General features: G+C 47.7%; 3 protein-coding genes across 20 annotated transcripts in view; 1 reads left to right on the top strand and 2 right to left on the bottom strand.

The window, feature by feature from the left end:
* Positions 1 to 233, bottom strand: part of RALGPS1 (Ral GEF with PH domain and SH3 binding motif 1) — a 309,219-nt gene extending 308,986 nt beyond the window's left edge. For 13 of the 18 annotated variants that reach the window (XR_007719610.1, XM_050760038.1, XM_050760034.1 and 10 more), the window contains exon 1: positions 3 to 223. The gene's annotated coding sequence lies outside the window, so the exon portion shown is untranslated. Of the gene's footprint in view, positions 1 to 2 lie in introns of all 18 variants that reach the window. The other 5 variants (XM_050760039.1, XM_050760032.1, XM_050760030.1 and 2 more) reach the window with 1 other exon arrangement.
* GARNL3 (GTPase activating Rap/RanGAP domain like 3) overlaps positions 1 to 24,930 on the bottom strand; it is a 598,754-nt gene that overhangs the window by 482,563 nt on the left and 91,261 nt on the right. The gene's annotated exons all lie outside the window — the stretch shown is intronic.
* Positions 19,143 to 20,865, top strand: LOC126937051 (neugrin-like). The gene is made up of 2 exons (XM_050760276.1): positions 19,143 to 19,326; positions 19,738 to 20,865. The coding sequence occupies exons 1-2, from the start codon at positions 19,163 to 19,165 to the stop codon at positions 20,447 to 20,449; spliced, it is 876 nt and encodes a 291-aa protein (XP_050616233.1). The 5' UTR covers positions 19,143 to 19,162; the 3' UTR covers positions 20,450 to 20,865.

Here is a 24,930-nt window from a genome sequence, read left to right on the forward strand (position 1 = left end):
ACCGCCGCTCTCCCCGCCGCCGCAGTCCCGGCCGGTCACCTTGACGCGGGCCGCAGTGGCAGCCGCCGCTTCCTCATGGCCCTGGGAGCGGCCCAGCGGCAGCGGCGCCTTCGCTTGGAGGCCGGGGCCGCGCCGAGCCGGGCCGGGGCCGGGCCGGGCGCAGCTGGAGCGCGGGCAGTCGCGGGAGCGGAGCCGGTGCCCAGCCGCAGTAGGAACCGTCCGCTCCAGGGCCTGAGCGGCGGGCCGCTCATCCAATCGGCGCGCGGCGCCAGAACAGCCCCCCAACCAGCTCGTCACAGGGGTGGAGACACGCAAATCGGCCGGCTGGTCGTGCCAGTGCGCAGCCGCTGCATCCGCGGTCCTCCCGGGCCTCGGCCTCCGCGCTCATCTGCAGACGCCCTCTCCGCCTGCAGGGATGCTGCGCTGCCAGCACACTCTGCCCGCCGCCCGCCACCCGCCACGCCCATCTCCTGCCTAGAAATAGCCGCGCATCTCATTCCCCACACGGCCGTCCAGGCCTCAACCACTATCCCCCCTAAATCCCTACCTGGGATTTATCGTTTTCAACAAAAATGGTTTTTTGAGCGAGACATCGCCTTAGTGCCCATTCTTCACAGCTGGGAGGTAGGCACAGAGCCCAGAACGTCAGAGCCAGAAGAAACCTCGGAGATCCTGGGGTCTCATACATTTTACAGCTGGGCAAAGTTAGGCCCAACGAGGTGAAGGGACTTGCCCAAGACCACACAGGCGCAAAGCTGGGGAATGAGCCCGGATCCTGTCTCCCTGCTCCCACATCCTTTACTCTGTGCCAGGCATGGTGAGGTGAGCACAGAGGTTAAGTCATTTGGCTAAAGTCGCAGGGATAATAAGTTGCAAAGACAATTGAAGCCAGGTCTGTGAAGCCCTGGAAATCTAGCACCACAGCAAAACTCTTCTGCCTCCCACAGAGAGAAGGTACTATGACCTGCCCTACTCCGAAAGATTATTGAACAAATAGAACGTCATTTTGACAATCTTCAAAGTAATTTTGCAGTAATATGAATGAATATGGAAAGATTGGTTACTATGCTTCCCAAAGCTTATGAAAGGAAAAAAGAAACAAAAAAGAAAATAGAGTCAGTAGAAGTTAAACCACCTGTGCCTTAAGGTGACGTTTTTGCTATTTTGTATTAAGAGAAGTTTCTGCTGTTTTGTATTAAGAAAACGGTAATCATCAAAGAAGGTACTTAATTATTTTGCATAAAGAGAACAAGAGCCTGGTGAGGTGACTCACGCCTGTAATCGCAACAATTTGGGAAGCCAAAGCGAGAGGATTGCTTGAGTTCAGAAGTGTGAGACCAGCCTGGGCAACATGGCCAGACTCTGTCTCTAATAACGATACAAAAATTAGCGAGGCGTGGTGGCGCAGGCTGTAGTCCCAGCTACTCAGGAGAGTGAGGTGGGAGATCATTTGAGCCCGGAAGGTCAAGGCTGCAGTGAGCCTCAAGTGATGGCGCCACTGCACTCCAGGCTGGATGACAGAGCGAGACCCTGTCTCAAAAAAGAGAGAGATACCATCCTGGCTAACATGGTGAAACCCCGCCTCTACTAAAAATACAAAAAATTAGGCGGGCGTGGTGCGGTCGCCTGTAGTCCCAGCTGCTCAGGAGGCTGAGGCAGGAGAATGGCGTGAACCCGGGAGGCGGAGCTTGCAGTGAGCTGAGATCGCGCCACTGCACTCCGGCCTGGGCGACAGAGAGAGACTCCATCTCAAAAAAAAAAAGAGAGAGAGAGAGAGAGAGAGAGAGAACAAGAGACAGTGTAGTGCAATGGTTCTGCCCTGGCTCTGCCACCAGCAAGCTGTGTGCATGTGAGCAAGTTACTTAGCATATCTATGTGCCTCCGGGTTTTTTTTTTTTGTTTTTTTTTTTTTTTTTGGTTTTTTTTTGGGGGGGGGGTTGTTTTTTTTTGTTTTTTGTTTTTTGTTTTTTGTTTTCAGATGGAGTCTTGCTCTGTTGCCCAGGCTGGAGTGCAGTGACACGATCTTGGCTCACTGTAACCTCTGCCTCCCAGGTTCAAGCAATTCTCCTGCCTCAGCCTCCCGAGTAGCTGGGATTACAGACGCCAGACCCACCACGCTCAGCTAATTTTTGTATTTTGGTAGAGATAGGGTTTCACCATGTTAGCCAGGTTGGTCGCGAACTCCTGACCTCAGATAATCTGCCTGCCTCGGCCTCCCAAAGTGCTGGGATTATAGGCATGAGCCACCGCGCCCCACCTGCCTCGGTTTCTTTATTGAAAGATGAGAATGATAAAAGTAGCCATCTCTTTAGACAGGCTGTTGGCAGGAATTAATGAGATGATACATGGAAGAGGGCCTGGCACCTAACAGGACCTCAATAAACATTGGCTACTATTATATTTACCTGTGTGACTTGGGGCAAGCACAGAAGTGTGTGCAATATACGCTTGCTAAATGGCATCTATACTTTTATTATGCTTATGCATACTTTCTAAGTTTTCTTCAATGAACACAGATTCTTTTGTGATATATAAGAAGTTATTGTAAACTCAATTTTAAGATGAGAAAAGGTCATTTAATCTTGATTCTTGATGCTTCCAGAAGGATGTATTCATTCTTTCTACAAATATCTAATGGTTCTCTGCTATGTGCCAAGTGCTACTATAAATGCTGAGAAAACAGCAGTGAATAAAAGAGACAAAAATTCTTGTCCTCGTGGAGTTGACATTCTAGTGGGGTAAGACAGCTATTAAAAATCAATATTTACAGTAGCAGGCTAGATAGAGAAAAGTGCTATGGGAGTAAAATGAAGCAGAGAAGAAGGGAGTTCAGTGTTAAAGATGACAGAAAAGCTTAGATGGTGATAAGCAAGAAACAATAGGTTTCTTAAAGCAATAAAGCCAAGCGCAGTCTGAGAAAGAGAAAGAGAAGGATCTGAATAGTCATTTCTCCAAAGAAGATACACAGTAGTCAATAAGCACATGAAAAAGTGCTCAATATCATTAGCCATTAGGGAAATGCAAATCAAAACCACAAGGAGATACCACTTCACACCCATTAGGATGGCTATGACAAATAAGGTAGACAATAACAAGTGTTGGTGAGAAGGTAAAGAGAATAGAACCCTTGGCTGGGCATGGTGGCTCACGCCTATAATCCCAGCACTTTGGGAGGCCAATGCGGGTGGATCACCTGAGGTCAGGAGTTCAAGACCAGCCTGGTCAACATGGTGAAACCCCCATCTCTACTAAAAATACAAAAAAAACTTAGCTGGGTGTGGTGGCAGGCAGCTGTAATCCCAGCAACCCTCCCTGTAATTCCAGGGAGGCTGAGGCAAGAAAATCGCTTGAACCCAGGAGGTGGAGTTTGCAGTGAGCTGAGATTGCACCATTGCACTCCAGCCTGGGGGACAATAGTGAAACTCCATCTCAAATAAAAAAAAAAGAGAGAGAATGGAACTCTTATACACTGCTGGTGGAAATATAAAATGGTACAACCACTTTAGAAAACATAAAGTTAGCATATCTGACTCAATATTCCACTCCTACATATCACCCAAGAAAAAATGGAGACAATATGTCCCCACAAAAACTTGTACACAGATGTTCATGGCAGCATTATTCACAATATCAAAAAATGTAAATAACCCAAACATCTATCAAGTGATGAATAGATAAATAAAATATGGTTTGTCTATACAATGGAATGTAAAAGGAAATGAAGTACTGATACATGCTATGACAAGGATGAACCTTGAAAATATGCTAAGCGAGGCCGGGCGCGGTGGCTCACGCCTGTAATCCCAGCACTTTGGGAGACCGAGACGGGCGGATCACGAGGTCAGGAGATCAAGACCATCCTGGCTAACACGGTGAAACCCCGTCTCTACTAAAAAATACAAAAAAAAAAACTAGCAGGGCGAGGTGGCGGGCGCCTGTAGTCCCGGCTACTCGGGAGGCTGAGGCAGGAGAATGGCGTGAACCCGGGAGGCGGAGCTTGCAGTGAGCTGAGATCCGGCTACCACACTCCAGCCTGGGTGACAGAGCGAGACTCCATCTCAAAAAAAAAAAAAAAAAAGAAAAGAAAATATGCTAAGCGAAAGAAGCTAGACCACATATTATACAATCCCTTTTATATGAAATGTCCATAAGCAAATATGTAGAGATGGAAGGTAGACAAAGTGGCTGTCTAAGGCTGAAGGAGAGGAGGATTTAGGGGCAACAAATTAGGAGTTTCTTTGGAAGAGGATGAAAGTGTTCTAAAATTAATTGTGGTGATGGTTGTAAAACTCTGAATATACTAAAAGCCATTGAATTATACTCTTGCTTTTTTTTTTTTTTTTTTTTAAATAACAGTCTCACTCTGTTGCCCAGGCTGGAGTGCAGTGGCATGATCTCAGCTCACTGCAGCTTCCAGCTCCTGGGTTTAAGCAATTCTCCTGCCTCAGCCTCCCGAGTAGCTGGGACTACAGGCATACTCCACAACACCTGGCTAATTTCTGTATTTTTAGTAGAGACGGGGTGTCACCTTGTTGGCAGTCTTGTCCTGAACTCCTGACCTCAAGTGATCTGCCCATCTTGGCCTCCCAAAATGCTGGCATTACAGGCATGAGCCACCATGTCTGGCCGAATTATGCTCTCTAATTGGGTTAATTATATCTCAATAAAGCTGTTCTTTTGTTTATTTGTTTGTTTGTTTGTTTTGAGACGGAGTCTCGCTCTGTTGCCCAGTCTGGAGTGAGGTGGCACAATCTTGGCTCACTGCAACCTCTGCCTCCCAGGTTCAAGTGATTCTCCTGCCTCAGCCTCCCAAGTAGCTAGGACTACAGGCGCCCGCCACCATGCCCAGCTAATTTTTTGTATTTTTAGTAGAGACAGGACCAGGATGGTCTTGATCTCCTGACCTCGTGATCCACCCACCTCAGCCTCCTAAAGTACTGGGATTACAAGTGTGAGCCACCACACCTGTCCAATATAGCTATGTTTTAAAGTTATTGTTGGTCAGGTGCGGTGGCTCACACCTGTAATTCCAGCACTTTGGGAGGCCGAGGCGGGCAGATCACCTGAGGTCAGAAGTTTGAAACCAGCCTGGCCAACATGGTAAAACCCCGTCTCTACTAAAAATACAAAAATTAGCTGGGTACAGTGGTATGCGCCTGTAGTCCCAGCTACTTGGGAGGCTGAAGCAGGAGAATCACTTGAACCCAGGAGGTGGAGGCTGCAGTGAGCTAAGATCATACCACTGCACTCTAGCCTGGGCAGTACGGCAAGACTTCATCTCAAAAAAATGAATAAAGTAATTAATTAAATAAAGTTATTGTAAAGTCTGGTCAATCCCATCATTCCCATGCTTAAATATGTGTAACAGGATGTGGAGAGGATCCTAGCTGTGCCCACTAGAGTTCACTGTCAAAGTGTGATGTGCTGGTGAAATGGGCACATTCTTAGTATCTGATGTATGTGTTTGAGTCATTCTCAAGAGGGAAAGGAACTTTTGAGCCACAGGAGGAAAGGAGGATTGGAGAAATCACCAAGGGTCAATCCTCAACCCAGCTGTCTTCGTACAGACTTATACTTCATGGAGAGCCAAACTTGGGATGGTTATAACACCGAAGTGTTATAAGGATTAGAGATGCTGACCCATAAGGAAGGTGTGGCAGACAGACTCTAAGGTGCCCCCATAATGCCCACCTCATGATGTCCCTGCCCTTGCGTGGGCAGGACCTGACTTGCTCCTAGCCAATAGAATGAGCCAAAGGCTTTAGGATGTATGTGATTGCATTACAGAAAACCGTAACCCATCTTGCTAGGAGACGCTCTTGCTGGCCTTGAAGATCGCCATGGTGAGAGCTGCCCTATAGAGAAGACCGTGCAGCAAGGAACGGAGGGCAGCCTCCAGCCACCAGCCAGCAAGAAACTGGGGACCTTTGGCCAGGCACGGTGTCTCACGCCTGTAATCTCAACACTTTAGGAGGCCGAGGTGGGCAGATCATGAGGTCAAAAGTTCAAGACCAGCCTGACCAACATGGTGAAACCCCATCTCTACTAAAAATACAAAAATAAGCCGGGTGTGGTGGCGCACACCTGTAATCCCAGCTACTCAGGAGGCTGAGGCAGGAGAATCACTTGAACCCAGGAGGCAGAGGTTGCAGTGAGCCGAGATCGTGCCATTGCACTCCAGCCTAGGCAACAGAGTGAGACTCCATCTCAAAGAAAAAAAAGGAAGGAAGGAAGGGAGGGAGGGAGGGAGGGAGGGAGGGAGGGAGGGAGGGAGGGAGGAGGAAGGAAGGATGAAGGAAGGGAGGGAGGGAGGGAGGGAAGGAAAAAAGAAACTGGGGCCCTCAGCCCAGCAGCCTGAAAGGAACAGAATGCTGCCAATAATCGCATGAGCTCAGAAGCAGATCCTTCACCTGTTGAGCCTCAGATGCGACTGCAGTCACAGCCAACACCTTGATTATAGCCTGTGAGACTCTGAAGAAGAGGGTCTAGCAAAGCTGTCCCTGACCTATAGAAACACTGAGATAATAAATGTGTGTTATTTTAAGCTGCCACATTTGGGATAAAATTGTTACACAGCAAAAGAACTAATACAGGCCACAACCCACTCTTTTCTGTTGCCTAAGAGGTAGCTCCTGCTCAGAGGCCATCGACACCGAAGTGTTATAAGGATTCTGGAATAAAATATCCTCCAGATCCTGGCGGCTGGTATCTCTGGGGGCATCAGAAGACAGAAAATAGGGCGCAGGAAAGAGCACTGTCATTAGGGACACAGATGCTTTTCCTGTGCAAAAAGGTACAATGGTGAGGTGCCACCAAGGGGCGTCAGGGAAAGCAGCCATCAATAACGGGAAACAGGAAGGAGGTGGAAGAATAGGGACTGAGAGTGAAATTTTGAATTTGGTCAGTTCTAGGAAACAATCTTGGCTTTTCCACTTCCCATCTATGTGGCCTTGGACAAGTATCCAAAGCTCTTTATGCCTCTGTTTTCTCATTTCTGAGAAGATAATATCCAGAGCACCTATCTTGCAGGGTGCTCCTGAGGAAAAGTGAGTTCATCCTGTCGTGACCATGAGAATGCACCTGGCAGACTTCCAACTATAGGGAGGTTATCTGACCAAGGGTTCAGCTTCTGCACCCTGAAATCCATCAAAGCATTGGCACCAAAGCCATGTTACCCGTGGGCTGCACCCAACGACTGACCATGGCAGGAATACTAAGGCAGGCCTGTCCCCGGGTGACAATGGGAGTCCTCTGGTGATAGATAATCTTTGGCTCAAAGACAGCCCGACAGCCTTGCTGACCCTTTGTTGGACTGTGTGTGGTAGTATGGAATGCTTCCACACACCCCCTTCCCTCTCTTCTTTACTTGAGGTCAGACTTGATTCACAGTCTGATGGCTCTCTCAACCTGTCCCAGCTCCCCGCCCATTTCCCCCTGATAAAATCCTTGCATGGTTTTTGTTTTTTTGAGACAGCATCTCACTCTGTCTCCCTGACTAGAGTGCAGTGGTGCGATCTCGGCTCAGTGCAACCTCCGCCTCTCGGTTCAAGTGATTCTCCTCCCTCAGCCTCCTGAATAGCTGGGATGACAGGCACACGCCACCACACCCGGCTAATTTTTGTATTTTTAGTAGAGATGGGGTTTCCCCATATTGGCCAGGCTGGTCTCGAACTCCTGACCTCGTGATCTGCCCGCCTTGGCCTCCCAAAGTGTCAGGATTACAGGCGTGAGCCACCACACCCGGCCAATCCTTGCATGTTTAATTCTGTTGTGGCACCTGCTTCTTAGTGAACCTGGACAGACACAAGAAGCACCAGGAATAGGCAGCGAAAATAGGTGGTGAGATGTGGATTTGGGATGATTTACCCACTGCTCAATAGGTACAGAGAATACCCTCCTGCTGGAGCACAGATAGTCCCTGGAACAAGGTGGTGGCTCACGTGCTAAAGATTTCACTGACAGCAACCTGGGAAAATAGCCCCATGGAGGAGAATGCTGTGCTGGGCACATATTTTCCAGAGTCTGAAAAATATGGGGAGAACAATGTGGACAAAGACAGAAGAAGTTAGTTGACTGGCTGTGTTGGAGAAGGATAAGGAGAGACTGAGAGCTGTTCAGGGGCAGTTAAGGGCTAAGCATGAGAGCCAGAGAGCTGGATGGTAGCTTATAAAAAGGCTCTTATCATCTGTGGTGGTGGAGGACAGACACAATTGAGTTGCAGACTGAAGAGGCCCAGAGATGTTTGAATATTCAGGCAAGGAAGGTCTATTGTGTGAAGGTCAGGATCCCCTGGTGGGGTAAACCAAAGATTCTAAAACATGGGATAAGGACATCTGGATGGATATCCCTGAGGATGTTGACTCCACGAGATAAACCCCAGGCCTCTCTGGGCTTCCCAAGCTGAGTTAGGACTGGAGCTATTGCTGTGCTGGAAGATGCTACAGAGGCTCTTCTGCCACAGGTGACACATGCCCCCGTGGGTGGTGCCCCTGCTTCCACTCCTGGCTGCCAGGCTGGAAACTAGGATTAAATCCCAAAGTAACCTGGCTGGGGATAGACTGGACCAAACAAGGGAGAACAGAGATCCCCTCCCTAGATTGCAAAAATTAACCGGTTTGTACTGGCACAAGCCAGGGGAGTACCCCTGAGATTGGATTTGGCGGGTACTCAATCAAGGAAGCTGGAATGTAAGATTGGATAAGCAAGAAATCATTCACTTAGGGACACTTTCTCCCGACAAGGGATGTATTTATTTATTTATTTATTTGAGACAGGAGTCTCACTCTGTTGCCCAGGCTGGAGTGCAGTGCTACAATCTCAGCTTACTGTAACCTCTGCCTCCTGGGTTCAAGCGATTCTCCTGTCTCAGCCTACTGAGTGGCTGGGACTACAGGCGCACACCTCCACACCCAGCTGATTTTTTTTTTTTTTAAGAGATGGGTTTTCACCATGTTGGACAGGCTGGTCTCGAACTCCTGATCTCAAGTGATCCACCCACCTCAGCCTCCCAAAGTGCTAGGATTACAGGCGTGAGCCACCGTGCCCGGCCAGGACAAGGGATTTAATACCCCAGTGAGGAATACAGCTACTGGGGTGGCTCTCAGAAGCCTGGCGAAAACAATGGCCAATTCTCAGTGAAGTGGAAATTCTCTACCATCTTCCTCTACCCTGGCAGATGGCAGAAGTGGGCATGCTGAAACAGACATACGGTTGGTCCTCATTATTCATGGATTCCAGTTCCATATTTGTGAATTAGCCTGCTCACTACAATTTATTTGTATCCCAGAATGAATACTCGCAGCACTTTTGTGGTCATTCATGGACATGCACAGAGCAGTAAAAATTTGAGTCAGTCGATATATACATTCCCGGCTGAGGTCAAACAACACTCTGTCTTCTTGTTCCAACTCTTGTGCTATAAATAAATATCCTTTCTCCATCTATTTAGTGCTATATTTTTCATATTTTTTTGCTTTTTCTGGGTGATTGCACTGATTAAACTGGCCCCGGGTATAGCGCTGAAATGCTCTCTGGTGTTCCTGAGCACGAGCCGGCTATAGTGGGACCTTACTGAGAACATATATGAGTTAGATAAAGCTTCATTCAGGCATAAGTTATAGTGCTGCTGGGTGTGAGTTTCATGTGTGTCCGTGTGTTTTTGTTTGTTTGTTTGCTTGTTTATTTGAGACCAAGTCTCACTCTGTAGCCCAGGTTGGACTGCAGTGATGCGATCTCAGCTCACTGCAGCCTCCACCTCCTGGGTTCCAGTGATTCTCCTGCCTCAGCCTCCCAGGTAGCTGGGATTACAGGCACCTGCCACCGCGCCCGGCTAATTTTTGTATTTTTAGTAGAGATGGGGTTTCACCATGTTGGCCAGGGTGGTCACAAACTCCTGACCTCAAGTGATCCGCCCATCTCAGCCTCCCAAAGTGCTAGGATTACAGGCATGAGCCACTACGCCCAGCCGAGTTTAATGTTAACAAATCAACAGTGTATATTAACAAGGTATCTCTAAACAGAAACACATAAAATATCATTATATATTGATACATATATATATATTTTTTTTTGAGATGGAGTTTTACTCTTGTAGCCCAGACTGGAGCACAATGGTGAAATCTGGCTCACTGCAACCTCTGCCTCCCAGGTTCAAGCAATTCTCCTGCCTCAACCTCCCAAGTAGTTAGGATTACAGGCATGCACCACCACTCCCAGCTAATTTTTGTATTTTTAGTAGAGACGGGGTTTCACCATGTTGGTCAGACTGGTCTCCAACTCCTGACCTCGTGATCTGCCCGCCTCAGCCTCCCAAAGTGTTGGGATTACAGACATGAGCCACCGCGCCCAGCCACACCATTTCCACTTGATGATGGATTGCAGCTGCCCACGCTCAACCTTACAGCTTGGTGGATCAGATAATACTCAATGCATGATGAGCAGCTCAGTCACATAGTCACCCACCGTTCCCGCATCAGGTGTTCAATTTCAACAAGGGCTCAGTAGCAAGACATGAGATGTTTCTCAAAAGGAGAAACTTGTCTACAGACAAGGGTATGACTTTGCGGAGGTCTGTATCCTCCTATTGGGGCTTGGTAGAGGCTCCATGGAGCACTCCTATTAACCATATGCACATGGAGCATCAAAGAATCTACTTAGTCATAAGGCCCAAGTGGCAGAAAACCTGGTACTGCAGTCTGGATTTCTCCAGACCTTTCTCTTGCTATAGGTCCCACTCAAAACCAGCAGCTCAACAGGTTACTGGTAACTGGGTCAGAGCAGCTCACTCAAATAGAATATATGTTGTATCCAAAATCCAAAAAGTCTCACCAAGCATTGTGTTTCTTTTTAATGACAAGCAGTGTATGGTGAAACATCTTATTTCACATTAGGAGGAATATCCCAACATTCTCCCAAACCACTGGACCCTCAGGAGCTTCATTGAGGTAGTGGGCCCCTGAATCTTTGGGGGGTTTATTTCCCACTCTTTGGCTCACATGTGTCTAAGATATCTAAGGTACTTGCTATTTCCTGCCCTGTAATCCAATTGTAGAGGAATGGCTCCTCCATGGCACTCTGGCAACGTGCACTTATCCACAGAGGCCATGCATTAAAAGCTTGAATTGCGGCCGGGCGCAGTGGCTCATGCCTGTAATCCCAGCACTTTGGGAGGCTGAGGTGGGTGGATCATGAGGTCAGGCGATCGGGACCAGCCTGGACAACATGGTGAAACCCCGTCTCTACTAAAATACAAAAAATTAGCCAGGTGTGGTGGCACACGCCTGTAGTCCCAGCTACTTGGGAGGCTGAGGCAGGGGAATTGCTTGAACCCAGGAGGCAGAGGTTTCAGTGAGTTGAGATCATGGCACTGCACTCCAGCCCGGCAACAGAGCAAGACTCTGTCTCAAAAAAAAAAAAAAAAAAAAGCTGGAATGGCAGCTTACCTAAGTCCTGGAAGAATGCCTTGAAATCCTCTTGGAACATAAGATGGAAAGCTTGTGAGGACTCACCTTCCTATCTTCCATAGGCTATCATGAGACAGTTTCTCATTGCTCCCAGGTTCTGATGAGGTATGAGACTTCCCAGATCAACCCCTCAGAATAGATAGAGCTACACAATCAGTCCTGCAAACTGCTTAGCTGCAGCCTACTATCAGCTTCTTAGTCGCCAAAAATGTTGCCTCCCCATGAGCTATTCTTTTTGCTGTCTGAGTAATAAACAATCTAAAAGTGGCTTATTGTAACTTTGTCAGTTATCAATCACACCTTGGTCTTGACCTTGCTTTATCCTGTATGCTTGACACCAATACACATGATTCATCAATGTAGTCCACCAGTGTGACGTTCTACGGGATATCAAGACAATCAAGATCTCCGTGGACTAGATTATGAAAGAGGGCAAGAGAGTTGAGAAAGCCCTGAGGAGAGATGAAAAAGGTATATAGTTGACTATGTTAGGTTAAAGCAAATTACTTCTGGTGGTCCCTGCAATTTTGCATAAACAAAAAGGACTTTTTGGCCAGGCGCGCTGGCTCACACCTATAATCCCAGCACTTTGGGAGCCCGAGGCAGGCAGATCACGAGGTCAGGAGTTTGAGACCAGCCTGACCAACAAGGTGACACCCTGTCTCTACTAAAATTACAAAAATTAGCCAGGCATGGTGGCAGGCACCTGCAATCCCAGCTACTCAGGAGGCTGAGGCAGGAGAATCGCTTGAACCTGGGAGGTGGAGGTGGCAGTGAGCCAAGATCGTGCCACTGCACTCCAGCCTGGATGACAGAGTGAGACTCCGTCTCAAAAAAAAAAAAAAAAGAAGAAAAAAAGGACATTTTTCTAAATCGGTATCTGCATACCAAGTACCAAGGACTATGCTGATTTGCTGCAATAGATTCCATATCTGGGATAGTAGCTGCAATGAAAGTAACCATCTTGAGACACTGCAACATAATAAAAAATATATATTTGGCCTTCATCCCTGGTTCCTGGCAGAGAGCTCCTAAAATCTTTGTAATTTCCTGAGTAACAGAGGTGAGAGGAGCATCTTCTGTTATTCATAATAAGCTCCTTTCAACCATACCTGTGTTTATGCTAATGAGATGACTCTTGGTGGGCCCCTAGATAGCATCGGGGTTGGGGTTGGGCACTAATTGCCTGGGGAACCAACCTTGTAATTAGGGGGTTGGAACTTTCAACCCTGACCCCCAACTCTCAGACAGGAGGGAAGGGCTGGAGATTGACTTCAATCACTAGTGGCCAATGATGTAATCAATCATGCCTATGTAATAAAGCCTCTATAAAGTCCCCTAAACTGTGGGCTTCAGAGAGGTTCTAGGTTGAACACATCAAGGTGCTGGGAGGGTGGTGTGCCCACAGAGAGCAGGCCTTCCTGTGGCAGGACAGTTCTCCTTGACAATCACATAAACAGGCCTCCATGACAGTCACACAGACAGGCTGCATAGCCCTCCAGTTACTCAGACAAATTTCCACAGAGCTGCCTTAACATTGAGCAAATAATTAAACCTAGAGAAATCGGTGCCCAGATATCAAAGCTAGATATGAAACATATGGTCAGTAGGAGCCTTGCAGGGGCTTCTCCCTAACTTGGAGCAAGCCAAAATAACGGAGACAGCCTTCCATTCCTAGTGCCAGGACCCATCTTAGGTCAATGAAATCTGAGACGAGTCAAGGTAACAGAGGCAACTGTGTGACTAGATTTATTGGACCGTCTAAGGCAGCTCTCTGGACCAAGCTGTTAATGAGATAAGATAGAAATAATCACTCCGGTACCACAGTAGACAGGCCTTGAAGGTACTGGTGACTCTTAATTGGACTTAGCAAGCATTCTTCTTGGCCTCTGACCTTCTAATTGAAACAAAATTAGTTATCTATAGACTTAGGCAAATGTTATGCTGCACATAGGCACATAACCCCAACCTGTATAAGAACTAAGAAAATCGTAATACTTTGAGTTGGTCTGGTGGAATTATCTCCAGCGTTCTCCCTGTATCCAGTTACAGCAATAACTTCCCTTCTTTCTTAGGTTGTCTGCTTCTTGTTATTGTGTCACAAGAAAATGCAGCTGGACCCGGCTCGGTTCCAGGAACATTCATTCCCACATGCCTCATCCCATTCTCCTCCATTTGGCTGTCCCTGAGTTGTATACTTTATATTAAGGCAGTATTAGTAAGCAAAGTGCCTTTCTGAGTTCTGTGAGCTATTCTAGTAAATCATTAAACATAAGAACGGGATTATGGGAATCTCCAATTGCTAGCTGATTGGTCAGGGGTATGGGAGGCCCAGACTTGTGATGGACATGTGAAGTAGGGGCAGTATTGTGGGACTGTGCCCTTAACCTGTGTGGTCTGCATTAACTCCAAGTAGTTAGTATTGGAATAGAATCAAATCACTTTACACCCAGCTGGTGTCTAGAAAGTTGGAGAATTGGTTGTCAGTATGGAAAAAAAAAAAAAAAAAAAAAAAAACCCATGCATTTGGTGTCAGAAGTATGAGTAGAAATAGACCACAGTACATCTAATCCACAGATATTCTCCAAGACCATGCCTTTTGTACAGTTCAAACAGGTAATTTAAATGGGAATGAGACAAGAATTACCACCCCTATGTATTTCAAGTCTTTAATGTCATTATTCTCTGCAATTCTCTCTGGGAAAATACTACTTTTGGTTAAGTATCCTAGTAAAGGGCCGGGCACGGTGGCTCAAGCCTGTAATCCTAGCACTTTGGGAGGCCAAGACAGGCGGATCATGAGGTCAGGAGATTAAGACCATCCTGGCTAACACAGTGAAACCCCGTCTCTACTAAAAAATAAAAAAAATCTAGCCAGGCGAGGTGGCGGGCACCTGTAGTCCCAGCTACTTGGGAGGCTGAGGCAGGAGAATGGCATAAACCCGGGAGGCGGAGCTTGCAGTGAGCCGAGATCCTGCCACTGCACTCCAGCCTGGGTGACAGAGCGAGACCCCGTCTCAAAAAAAAATTAAAAAAAACTATCCTAGTAAAGAAGAGAAATTCCAAGGGCTTCTGGTGGGCTCTACCTACCATTAACAATCTTCATTCCACAGATCAGGGAGTCAATGTGGATTATTGAGTATGTCTATTCCAATCATACAGTCAAGAACTGCGGAAATGACCATAGGTGGTCGATGGATCTGCCGGGCCCACAGTGGGACAGACTTTGGCCAAAACTCCATTTTTTTTTTTTTACCTACTCACCATAAGCCCCTAGTTTGTGACACGTGGACTACAGTGGTATTTTGTGTTGGCAGAAATTATTATCATCTAATTAGACCCTGCAACGGACTAAATGTTTATGTTCCCCCAAAATTCATCTGCTGAAATCTTTTTTTCTTTTTGTGACAGAGTCTCACTCTGTCACCCAGATTGGAGTACAGTGGCACAATCTCAGCTCACTGCAACCTCTGCTTCCTGGGTTCAAGTGATTCTCTTGCCTTAGCCTCCTGAATAGCTGGCCTTACAGGCGTGCACCACCACGCCCAGCTAATTTTTGTATTTTTAGTAGAGACAGGGTTTCACCATGTTGGCCAGGCTAGTCTCAAACTCCTGAACTCAAGTGATCTGCCTGTCTCGGCCTCCCAAAGTGCTGGGATTACAGGTGTGAGCCACCTCCCCTGGCCCTTTTTTTTTTTTGGAGGGGGGTTGTGGACAGAGTCTCAGTCTATCGCCCTGGAGTGCAGTGGTGCAATCTTTGCTCACTGCAACCTCTTCCTCCAGGGTTCAAGTGATCCTCATGCTTCAGCCTCCCGAGTAGCTGGGATTACAGGCACATGCCACCAAGCCCAGCTAATTTTCATACTTTTAGTAGAGATGGGGTTTCTCCATGTTGGCCAGGCTGGACTAGAACTCCTGACCTCAAGTAATTCGCCTGCCTCAACCTCCAAAGTGCTGGGATTACAGGCATGAGCCATTGCGCCTGGCCTCATAAGCTGAATTTTTTTTTTTTTTTTGGAGACGGAGTCTTGCTCTGTCACCCAGGCTGGAGTGCTAGAGTGCAGTGGCATGATCTCCGCTCACTGCAACCTCTGCCTCCCGGGTTCAAGTGATTTTCCTGCCTCAGCTTCCTGACTAGCTGGGACTACAGGCGCACGCCACCATAACTGGCTTTTTCTTTGCATTTTAGCAGAGATGGGGTTTCACCACGTTGCCCAGGCTGGTCTCAAACTCCTGAGCTCAGGCAATCTGCCCGCCTCGGCCTCCCAAAGTGCTAGGATTACAGGCATGAGCCACCAAACCCCCAAGGTAATGGCATTTGGAAGGCCTTTGGCAGGTGATGAGGTCATGAGGGCCCTGCCCTCACGAATGGGATTAGTGCCATTATAAAAGAGATCCCCAGAGAGATGCCTTGCCTCTTTCATCATGTAAAGCTATAGTGACAAGACGGCTGTCTCTGAGGAACAGGCCCTCACCCAACACTGACTCTGCCAACACCTTGATCTTGGACTTCCCAGCCTCCAGAACGGTGAGAAATAAATATCTATTGTTTATAAGCCGCCCAATCTATGGTATTTTGTTATAGCAGCCCGAACAGACCAAGACAGAGCCAGTATCTAGCACTCCTCAAAAGACACACAGTCACTTTAGTAAATAGTTATAGGTACCTTGGGTGCCAGCACTGGAGAATCCTTTCTCAAGGAAACCTGATCCCCTTTCCACTATGGGGCTCTAGGGCTATGAACTGGCTTCAGTCCACCTAGGTGAAAAGTTACAACTTCCTATTATGGGCACTTAAGTTGAGTTTCTTTTTTTGAGATGGAGTCTCGCTCTGTCGCCAGGCTGGAGTACAGTGGTGCCATCTCAGCTTACTGCAACCTCCGCCTCCCGGTTCAAGCGATTCTCCTGCCTCAGCCTCCTGAGTAGCTGGGACTACAGGCTCGTGCCACTATGCCCAGCTAATTTTTGTATTTTTAGTGGAGACGGGGTTTCACCATGTTGGCCAGGATGGTTTTGATCTCTTGACCTTGTGATCCACCTGCCTCGGCCTCCCAAAGTGCTGGGATTAGAGGCGTGAGCCACCGCACCCGACCAAGTCGAGTGTCTACAATTAGAAATATTTTCTGTTATAATGATGAATCAAATAATATTTCAATAAGCTACCTGTTTCATCCCTGGGGATGCCATGATTAATTAATCACCCATGAGATTCCCTACAGGTCATAACATTCTGATTGCCACTGTGTTCTTGTTGCCCATGGTGGTCCTTATGTCCACCTTGTCTGGTATTTTTTTTTTTTTTTGAAATGGAGTCTTCCTCTGTCGCCCAGGCTGGAGCACAGTGGTGCAATCTCAGCTCACTGCAACCTCTGCCTCCCAGATTCAAGTGATTCTACTGCCTCAGCCTCCCGAGCAGCTGGGACTACAGGCGTGCACCACCACTCCTGGCTAATTTGTGTGTGTGTGTTTTTTTTTTTTTTTTTTTTTTTTTGAGATGGAGTCTCACCCTGTCCCCCAGCTGGAGTGCAATGGCGCAATCTCGGCTCACTGCAACCTCCACCTCCCAGGTTCAAGGTATTCTCCTGCCTCAGCCTCCTGAGTAGCTGGGATTACAGGCACCACCACTACGCCCGGCTAATTTTTGTATTTTTAGTAGAGATGGGGTTTCACCATATTAGCCAGGCTGGTCTCAAACTCCTGATCTCAGGTGATCTACCCGCCTCAGCCTCCCAAAGTGCTGAGATTACAGGTATGAGCCACCACGCCCAGCATTTTTTGTTTTTTTCTTTTTCCTTTTGTATTTTTAGTAAAGATGGGGTTTTACCATGTTGACCAGACTGGTCTCGAACTCCTGACCTCAGGTGATCCACCCACCTCAACTTCCCAAAGTGCTGGGTTTACAGGTGTGAACCACCACGCCCGGCCTCTGCCTCGTTTTTAAGGGCTGCCTGCCACTTGACTTTTGTCACCATGAGTCCCATCATCCTCAGTGAATCCAAGTTTCAGCCAAGTAACCTGGCAAACTGTGCCACTTCTAGCTGCACGAGCTGGCACAGTGAATCCAGGCTGTCCGGTCAGGGCACCCATATACATAAATTCAGCCCTGGGCCGGGCGCGGTGGCTCAAGCCTGTAATCCCAGCACTTTGGGAGGCCGAGACGGGCGGATCATGAGGTCAAGAGATCGAGACCATCCTGGCTAACACGGTGAAACCCCGTCTCTACTAAAAAATACAAAAAACTTGCCGGGCAAGGTGGCGGGCGCCTGTAGTCCCAGCTACTCGGGAGGCTGAGGCAGGAGAATGGCGTAAACCCAGGAGGCGGAGCTTGCAGTGAGCTGAGATCCAGCCACTGCACTCCAGCCTGGGTGACAGAGCGAGACTCCGTCTCAAAAAAAATAAATAAAATAAATAAAATAAAATAAAATAAAATAAATTCAGCCCTGTCCAGTGTTCCATTCTGTCCTCCTTGGTCTAACCACTGCCAAACACACTCCTTAGGTTTTTGTGATATAAATGGCAAAATTATTTCAATACACGGCAAGATCATTTTGTAGTATTTACTACCTCCTTCCAGGTCACACTTTGTATTCTGAAGCATGCTGAAATCTGATGCTAGATACAATCGTAGGGGTGATGAAGCGGTAGATGGAGTGGGTCTTGGAGAGAATGGACACCTCCATACAAGGCCACTGTCCCAGGTGAGATGATTGCTGGCCTTCAAGCAAGGAAGGGATTTTCCTCTCAGACATGAGAAAGCAAACCGTGTCCCTCCCACAGAAGGGAGGGAGGCTCACAGACATTCAGGGGTTTGGGGATTCTCAGATGTATCTGAGTCTGCCTGGATGCCCCACTCAGGCTCTCAGGATTCCAGTCTTTCTGAATCAATGCCCTACATTTTTCATGAGACATGTGGCAAGGCTGTGAGTTCAACTAATATTTTAATCCTGCAGCCCACAAAGTTTGGGTCTGGTTTTCACTGAGGTTGACCCACACCTCAAGAAAGAAGAGATGCACTCAGACCCATCATAAAAGCTGTGGATTCTCTAACCATGACTCGAGCCTGAAGCTTCCCATTTTCTTTCTGTAAGTGCTCTAGTGCAGTCAGAGAAAGCCATTCCTTTCTCAGCCCTTGAAGTTCGTATTCCTGCCTATCGGTAAAAGTGGCAGCCACATTTCATCAACATCAACTTCAGAGGATCATTTCATGAGTCACGATGCTGCTATATGCTGTGCGTTTCCAACTTGTGCTTTCCCATTGGCAAGTGAGGCAGCAGTGCATTCAAGACTAGGAGAACAACCAAACCTGTCCCAGAGTCCCATCCTGGAGAGACCAGCCAGAGCCTAGGCAAGAGAAAGAAATCAGCCAGGTGTGGCCGGGCACCGTGGCTCACACCTGTAATCCCAGAGTTTTGGGAGGACGAGGCAGGCGGATCACGAGGTCAGGAGATCAAGACCATCCTGGCTAACATGATGAAACCCCGTCTCTACTAAAAATACAAAAAATTAGCCAGGTGTGGTGGTGGGTGCCTGTAGTCCCAGCTACTTGGGAGGCTGAGGCAGGAGAATGGCGTGAACCTGGGAGGCGGAGCTTGCAGTGAGCTGAGATCGCGCCACTGCACTCCAGCCTGGGCGACAGAGCGAGACTCCATCTCAAAAAAAAAAAAAAAAAAAAAAAAGGCTGAAGGCTGGTTTGCGTCGACATGGCGGTTTCCCTGAGTGTCTTGCTGGGGGGGCGCGTTTGCGCTGCCGTCGCTCGCTGTGGGTTCGCGACCCGGGGGGTGGCGGGCCCAGGCCCTATCGGCCGGGAGCCGGACCCCGATTCCGACTGGGAGCCGGAGGAACGGGAGCTGCAGGAGGTGGAGAGGTACCGGCTTCTCCTCGGGCCCTCAGCTTGAAGCTGGGCCTCGCGCCCCGGCGCCCCAGGCTGCGCCCCCTTGGCGCCGAGTGTCCTGCCGCTGCTTGCGCGGCGGCCCTCGTTTCCTCTTACCCGTTGTTAGTCGCGCAGCGTGAGGCGTTCAGCTCCCCAGGGACCACTGGTCCCTTCATTAGTGACGTATTTCATCATTAGTTTAGAGAGTTCGGCATGCTTACAGGCAGTTATTGTTCTAGGTGTTAGCTTTCTGGGTGTACAGAGCAACTCTAAGCCGGCAACACGGCCCGGTTGCCCTTGCGATCAAAGAGAAGAGGGCTGGGCGCTCCATGATTTAGCCTGAGGCTCTTCAAACATCCATTCTGCTTCCACGCATGGCTTGTGCCATTGGTTCTCTTCCCCCAGCACCCTGAAAGGACAGAAAAAAGCAATCCGATTCCAGAAAATTCGGAGGCAAATGGAGGCGCCTGGTGCCCCGCCCAGAACCCTGACCCGGGAAGCCATGGAGCAGATCCGGTATTTACGGGAGGAATTTCCAGAGTCCTGGTCAGTTCCCAAGTTGGCTGAAGGCTTTAATGTCAGCACTGATGTGATCCGAAGAGTTTTAAAAAGCAAGTTTGTACCCACATTGGAGCAGAAGCTGAAGCAGGATCAAAAAGTCCTTAAGAAAGCTGGGCTTGCCCACTCTCTCCAGCAGCTCCGGGGCGCTGGAAATACCTCAAAGCTGCTCCCTGCAGGCCACTCTGTATCAGGCTCTTTGCTTATGCCAGGGCATGAAGCCTCATCCAAAGACGCGAATCACAGCACAGCTTTGAAAGTGATAGAGTCAGACAGTCACAGGACAAATATACCAAGGAGATGGAAGGGAAGAAATAAAGAAATCCAGCACCTGGAGGAGAGCTTTGTGCCTGTTGCTGTGCCCCTAGGTCATCCAAGAGAGCTACAGAAGTACTCCAGTGATTCTGAGAGCACCAGAAGAACTGGCAGTGGTGCATTGCCAAGTGATCAGAAGCTGGAGGAGTTGAAGGCAGAGGAGCCGAGTAACTTCAGCAGCAAAGTAGTGCAGAGGGGCCGAGAGTTCTTTGACAGCAACGGGAACTTCCTGTACAGAATTTGAGTCGGGGCTTGGCTTGTGGAGATGCCTTGTGAAACACAGCTGGGCAAGAAATATATATGGAACAGCCTGGATTTCTACATATGGAGAAGCCACCTTAGAATAGGAAGAAGTGTTGAGCCTGGACTGTGGGAGGAAAAAACTGCGTGGATAGATTCAGACTTCCTGTAGTAGTGCCCCCAATCTGACCTCTGTTGATCTTCAGTACTCACTCTTCTTGCTTGGACACTCTGTATGTTGAAAACCAGCCATGTTGCATGTGTTGTTACAATTTTCTGTGATACTTGCAATTTATATTTGAGAGGAAGTGGAAAGTTTGCCTTCTGACCTCATTTCCTTCTTGATCAGTGAACACTAACATTTTTGGGACAACTTAGTCAATTGTTTTGCTTACAAGCAAAATAAAGTAAAATGTAGCAGTCAAAAAAAAAAGAAAAAGAAAAGAAAGAAAGAAAGAAAGAAAAAGAAATCAGCCAGGTGTGGTGTCTCATACCTGTAATCCCAGCACTTTGGGAGGCCAAAGTGGGTAGACTGCTTGAGCCCAGGAGTTGAAAACCAGTCTGGGCAACATAGCAAGACCCCATCTCTACAAAAAATACAAAAATTAGCCAGGTGTGGTGGTGTGCACCTGTAGTCCCAGCTATTCGAGAGGGCAGGCTGGGAGGATTGATTGAGCCCTGGAGGGTGAGGCGGCGGTAAGGTGGCACTGAGCCATGATTGCACCACTGCACTCCAGCCTGGGCGACAGAGTGAGACCTTTTCTCAAAAAAAAAAAAAAAAAAAAAAAAAAAAAAAAAAAAAACAAAAACAGAAATTGCACCGGTGACTTCAGCAGAGATAACTTAAGAAATGGATTAAAACTGTACTGGCAGTCTAAGAAAAAATGAAAAGGGATCACTAGACTGTGAGAGGCAATAACTGTGGAAGGAAGCTACCCTCCCTTGGGCTGGGTGAATAAAAGGCAAGGGTTTGGGGTTACTAGGATTTAGAGGTTCGAAGAAGGGACCCAGCTTAATACTGGGAAAATAGGTTATACTTCTCTCCCAGTATTGCCATATTAATATATTTTTCTTTTTAAAATCAACTTTATTAGGGTATAATTAAAATAAAATATTCCCACTTTAAATGTATAGTTTGCTGAGTGTTTTTTGTTTTGTTTTGTTTTGTTTTGAGACAGAGTTTTGCTCTGTTACCTAGGCTGGAGTGTAGTGGTGCAATCTCAGCTCACTGCAACCTGCACCTCCTGGGTTCAAGCAATTCTCTTGCCTCAGCCTCCCGAGTAGCTGTGATTACAGGCATGCACCACCACGCCCAGCTAATTTTTGTATTTTTAGTAGAGACGGGGTTTTGCCATGTTGGCCAGGCTGGTCTTGAACTCCTGACCTCAAGTGATCCACCCACCTCCTGAAGTGCTGGGATTACAAGCATGAGCCACTGCTCCAGGCCCACCACCAGTCATTTTTTAAATCTAAGTGACAACTGAGGCTGTGAGCTGTTCAGGGGCAGGGACCATAAAGACTTTATGTCTGTGGCCTAGGGCCTTAGCAAGCACCAAGCACTGCATTTTAGTGGGGCTAAAGACAGACTCTTTATACAAGCCTAACTATCCAAGTGGACTCAGATAAATTTGAGAAGCCTGGACCCCTGAATCTCTCAGAGCTTCCTTCCCTTCTGTGGGAGGGATGCAGCTTGCCCTCCCATGTCTGAGAGAAAAAGCCTTTCCTTGCTCGAAGACCAGTAATAATATCATCTGGGTCTAGAGAGAGGCACAATCCAAAAACACAACTACAAAGGAAGTCAGACTGTCTTCTGAAACTCCAACTTTAAAACCAAGTGAAGCAAGCAGAATTATGATACGCAAAGACACCTTAAAGAGACAAGTTGGCCAGGAGCAGTGGCTCATGCCTGTAATCCCAGCAGTTTGGGAGGCCAAGGCAGGGGGATCACTTGAGCCCAGGAGTTCAAGACCAACCTGGGCAACACAGTGAGACCCCATCTCTACAAAAAAAAAAAAAAAAAAACATTAACCAGGTGTGGTGACACCCACCTTTAGTCCCAGCTACTTGGGAGGCTGAGGGAGATCGCTTGAGCCTGGGAGGTCAAGGATGCTGTGAGATGTGATCACAGACCACTATACTCCAGTCTAGGTGACAGAGTGAGACCCTGTCTCATAAAAAAAAAAAAAAAAACAGACAAGTTGACCCTCAGGCTAAGAAAACTTGACTGTCCTCTGAAAAAGAAAAAGATAATCACTCTAACGGAGGAGTGGATTCTTTAGAAGGCAGGTTGCGGCCGGGCGTGGTGGCTCACGCCTGTAATCCCAGCACTTTGGGAGGACGAGGTGGGCAGATCACGAGGTCAGGAGATCGAGACCATCCTGGCTAACACGGTGAAAACCTGTCTCTACTAAAGATACAAAAAACAAAATTAGCCAGGCATGGTGGCGGGCGCCTGTAGTCCCAGCCACTCAGGAGGTTGAGGTGAGAGAATGGTGTGAACCTGGGAGGCGGAGCTTGCAGTGAACCAAGATCGCACCACTGCATTCCAGCCTGGGCAACAGAGCGAGACTGTCTCCAAAAAAAAAAAAAAAAAAAAAAAAGAAGGCAGGCAGGTTGCTTGGTCACAGAAGCATTGTAAAAGGGTCATCAAGGTTCACATTGGAAATGCAGAGCTGAACACCAGGAACGGGCCCTCCGTGTGTGTGTCATCTCAGGCCACTCTCCTGTGCTCCAGCCACTTTAGCCTTTTTCAGTTCCTTGTATATGTCAGGATTCTTCCAGCCTCAAGTCCCTTGCACGTGCTGTTCCCTCTGTTTGAAATGCTTTTCCTTCCCTGCCACCCCCCTTACCTAGTAACTTACCATCAGGTTTCTTTCAAGTGTCACTTCCTGTGGCTCCCACATGGGGTCAGATCCTCCTGTCATAGGCTCTCCTGGTTCCCTCCACCTTTTCTTCATTGCATTTTGTGATTATGTGCTATTCTGGCCATGTGATTCATGTGACTGATGTTTCTCCACTGCTAAACTCAAAGCTTCCATGACGGCCAGGCTGTCAGCTTTGCTCTCTACTGTATCCCTAATGCTTAGCACAGGTTTGGGACATGACTGACAATATATATAGGGCAAGCTATGAAGCCACATCCCACTTCACACCACCTCAATGTTGTACAACCCTGCCCAACTGAATCTCCAGAAGTCTCAGTTTCCGCTTCTGTAAAATGAATAGAATAACAGTATCTACCTCACAGAGTTGTTCTGAGGACGCAAGGAAATAATGCATGAAAAGTGCTTAGTATATTGTTTGGCCAGGCACAGTGACTCATGCCTGTAATCCCAGCGTTTTGGGAGGCCAAGGCAGGTGGATCACTTGAGGTCAGGAGTTCAAGACCAGGCTAGACAACATAGTGAAACCCTCTCTCTACTAAAAATACAAAAATTAGCTGGGCATAGTGGTGGCGTTATCCCAGCTACTTGGGAGGCTGAGGCAGGAGATTCAATTGAACCCAGGAGGTGGAGGTTGCAGTGAGCCGAGATCACACCATTGTACTTCAGCCTGGGCAACAGAGCGAGACTCCATCTCAAAACAAACAAACAAACAAACAAACTGCTCAGTGCCCATTAAATGTCTAATAAATGGTAGCCATTCATGTTAGTACTACTAGAAGTGGCTGAAAAGAATGTGGTAAATATGTCTGATTTTTGCATTCCACTAGGTCTCTGAAATTTAACACGGTGGCATTCTAATTCTATATGTCAGTTTTACACGTAGTGACCATAAGTCAGTGACAGATTCAGATCCACTTTCCCTGTGTCTCAAAGATAGATTTCTAGGTCTACAAGGCTGAGGACTAGCCCCAGACCCTGATGAAGTTCCCAAGGCCATCTACCTTGGAGATCCAATTTATTGACCTGCCCTTGATACAAATGGCATTCTCTGCAGCAATATTCTTTTAACTTAGACATTTCTACAGTAGACACTCTGTAAGTGTTCACTGAATTGAGTTCTACTGCCTCCCCATGGTCACAGGGTAAAATCCAAATTTCTCAGCTTGAAATAAAATACACCTTAATATCTGGCTCTAGCCACCCTACCCACCCTCATTTCCTAATTGCCAGCATTTACAAAGTGTTCACTAAATTTTATCTCATGAAATATACTATCTCATTATCTCATTCAATAAAAATAGATATCTATATGCCGGGCGCAGTGGCTCACACCTGTAATGCCAGCACTTTGGGAGGCCAAGGCAGGCAGATCATCTGAGGTCACGAGTTTGAGACCAGCCCGGCCAACAATGTGAAACCCCGTCTCTACTAAAAATACAAACATTAGCCAGGTGTGGTGGTGCGCGCCTGTAATCCCAGCTACTCAGGAGGGTGAGGCAGGAGAATCGCTTGAACCCGGGAGGCAGAGGTTGCAGTGAGTCAAGATCACTCCACTGCACTCCAGCCTGGACAACAGAGCGAGACTCGGTCTCCAAAAGAA

This window comes from Macaca thibetana, chromosome 15 (genome assembly GCF_024542745.1).
Source record: "Macaca thibetana thibetana isolate TM-01 chromosome 15, ASM2454274v1, whole genome shotgun sequence".
NCBI classification, from domain to species: Eukaryota; Metazoa; Chordata; class Mammalia; order Primates; family Cercopithecidae; genus Macaca; species Macaca thibetana.

What these genes read in the sequence shown, in the direction of transcription:
- LOC126937051 (XM_050760276.1), top strand. Translation starts at nt 19,163, where the DNA reads ATGGCGGTTTCCCTGAGTGTCTTGCTGGGGGGGCGCGTTTGCGCTGCC. An exon ending in GAGCTGCAGGAGGTGGAGAG is followed by an intron (nt 19,327 to 19,737) that starts GTACCGGCTTCT and finishes CTCTTCCCCCAG; the next exon opens with CACCCTGAAAGGACAGAAAA.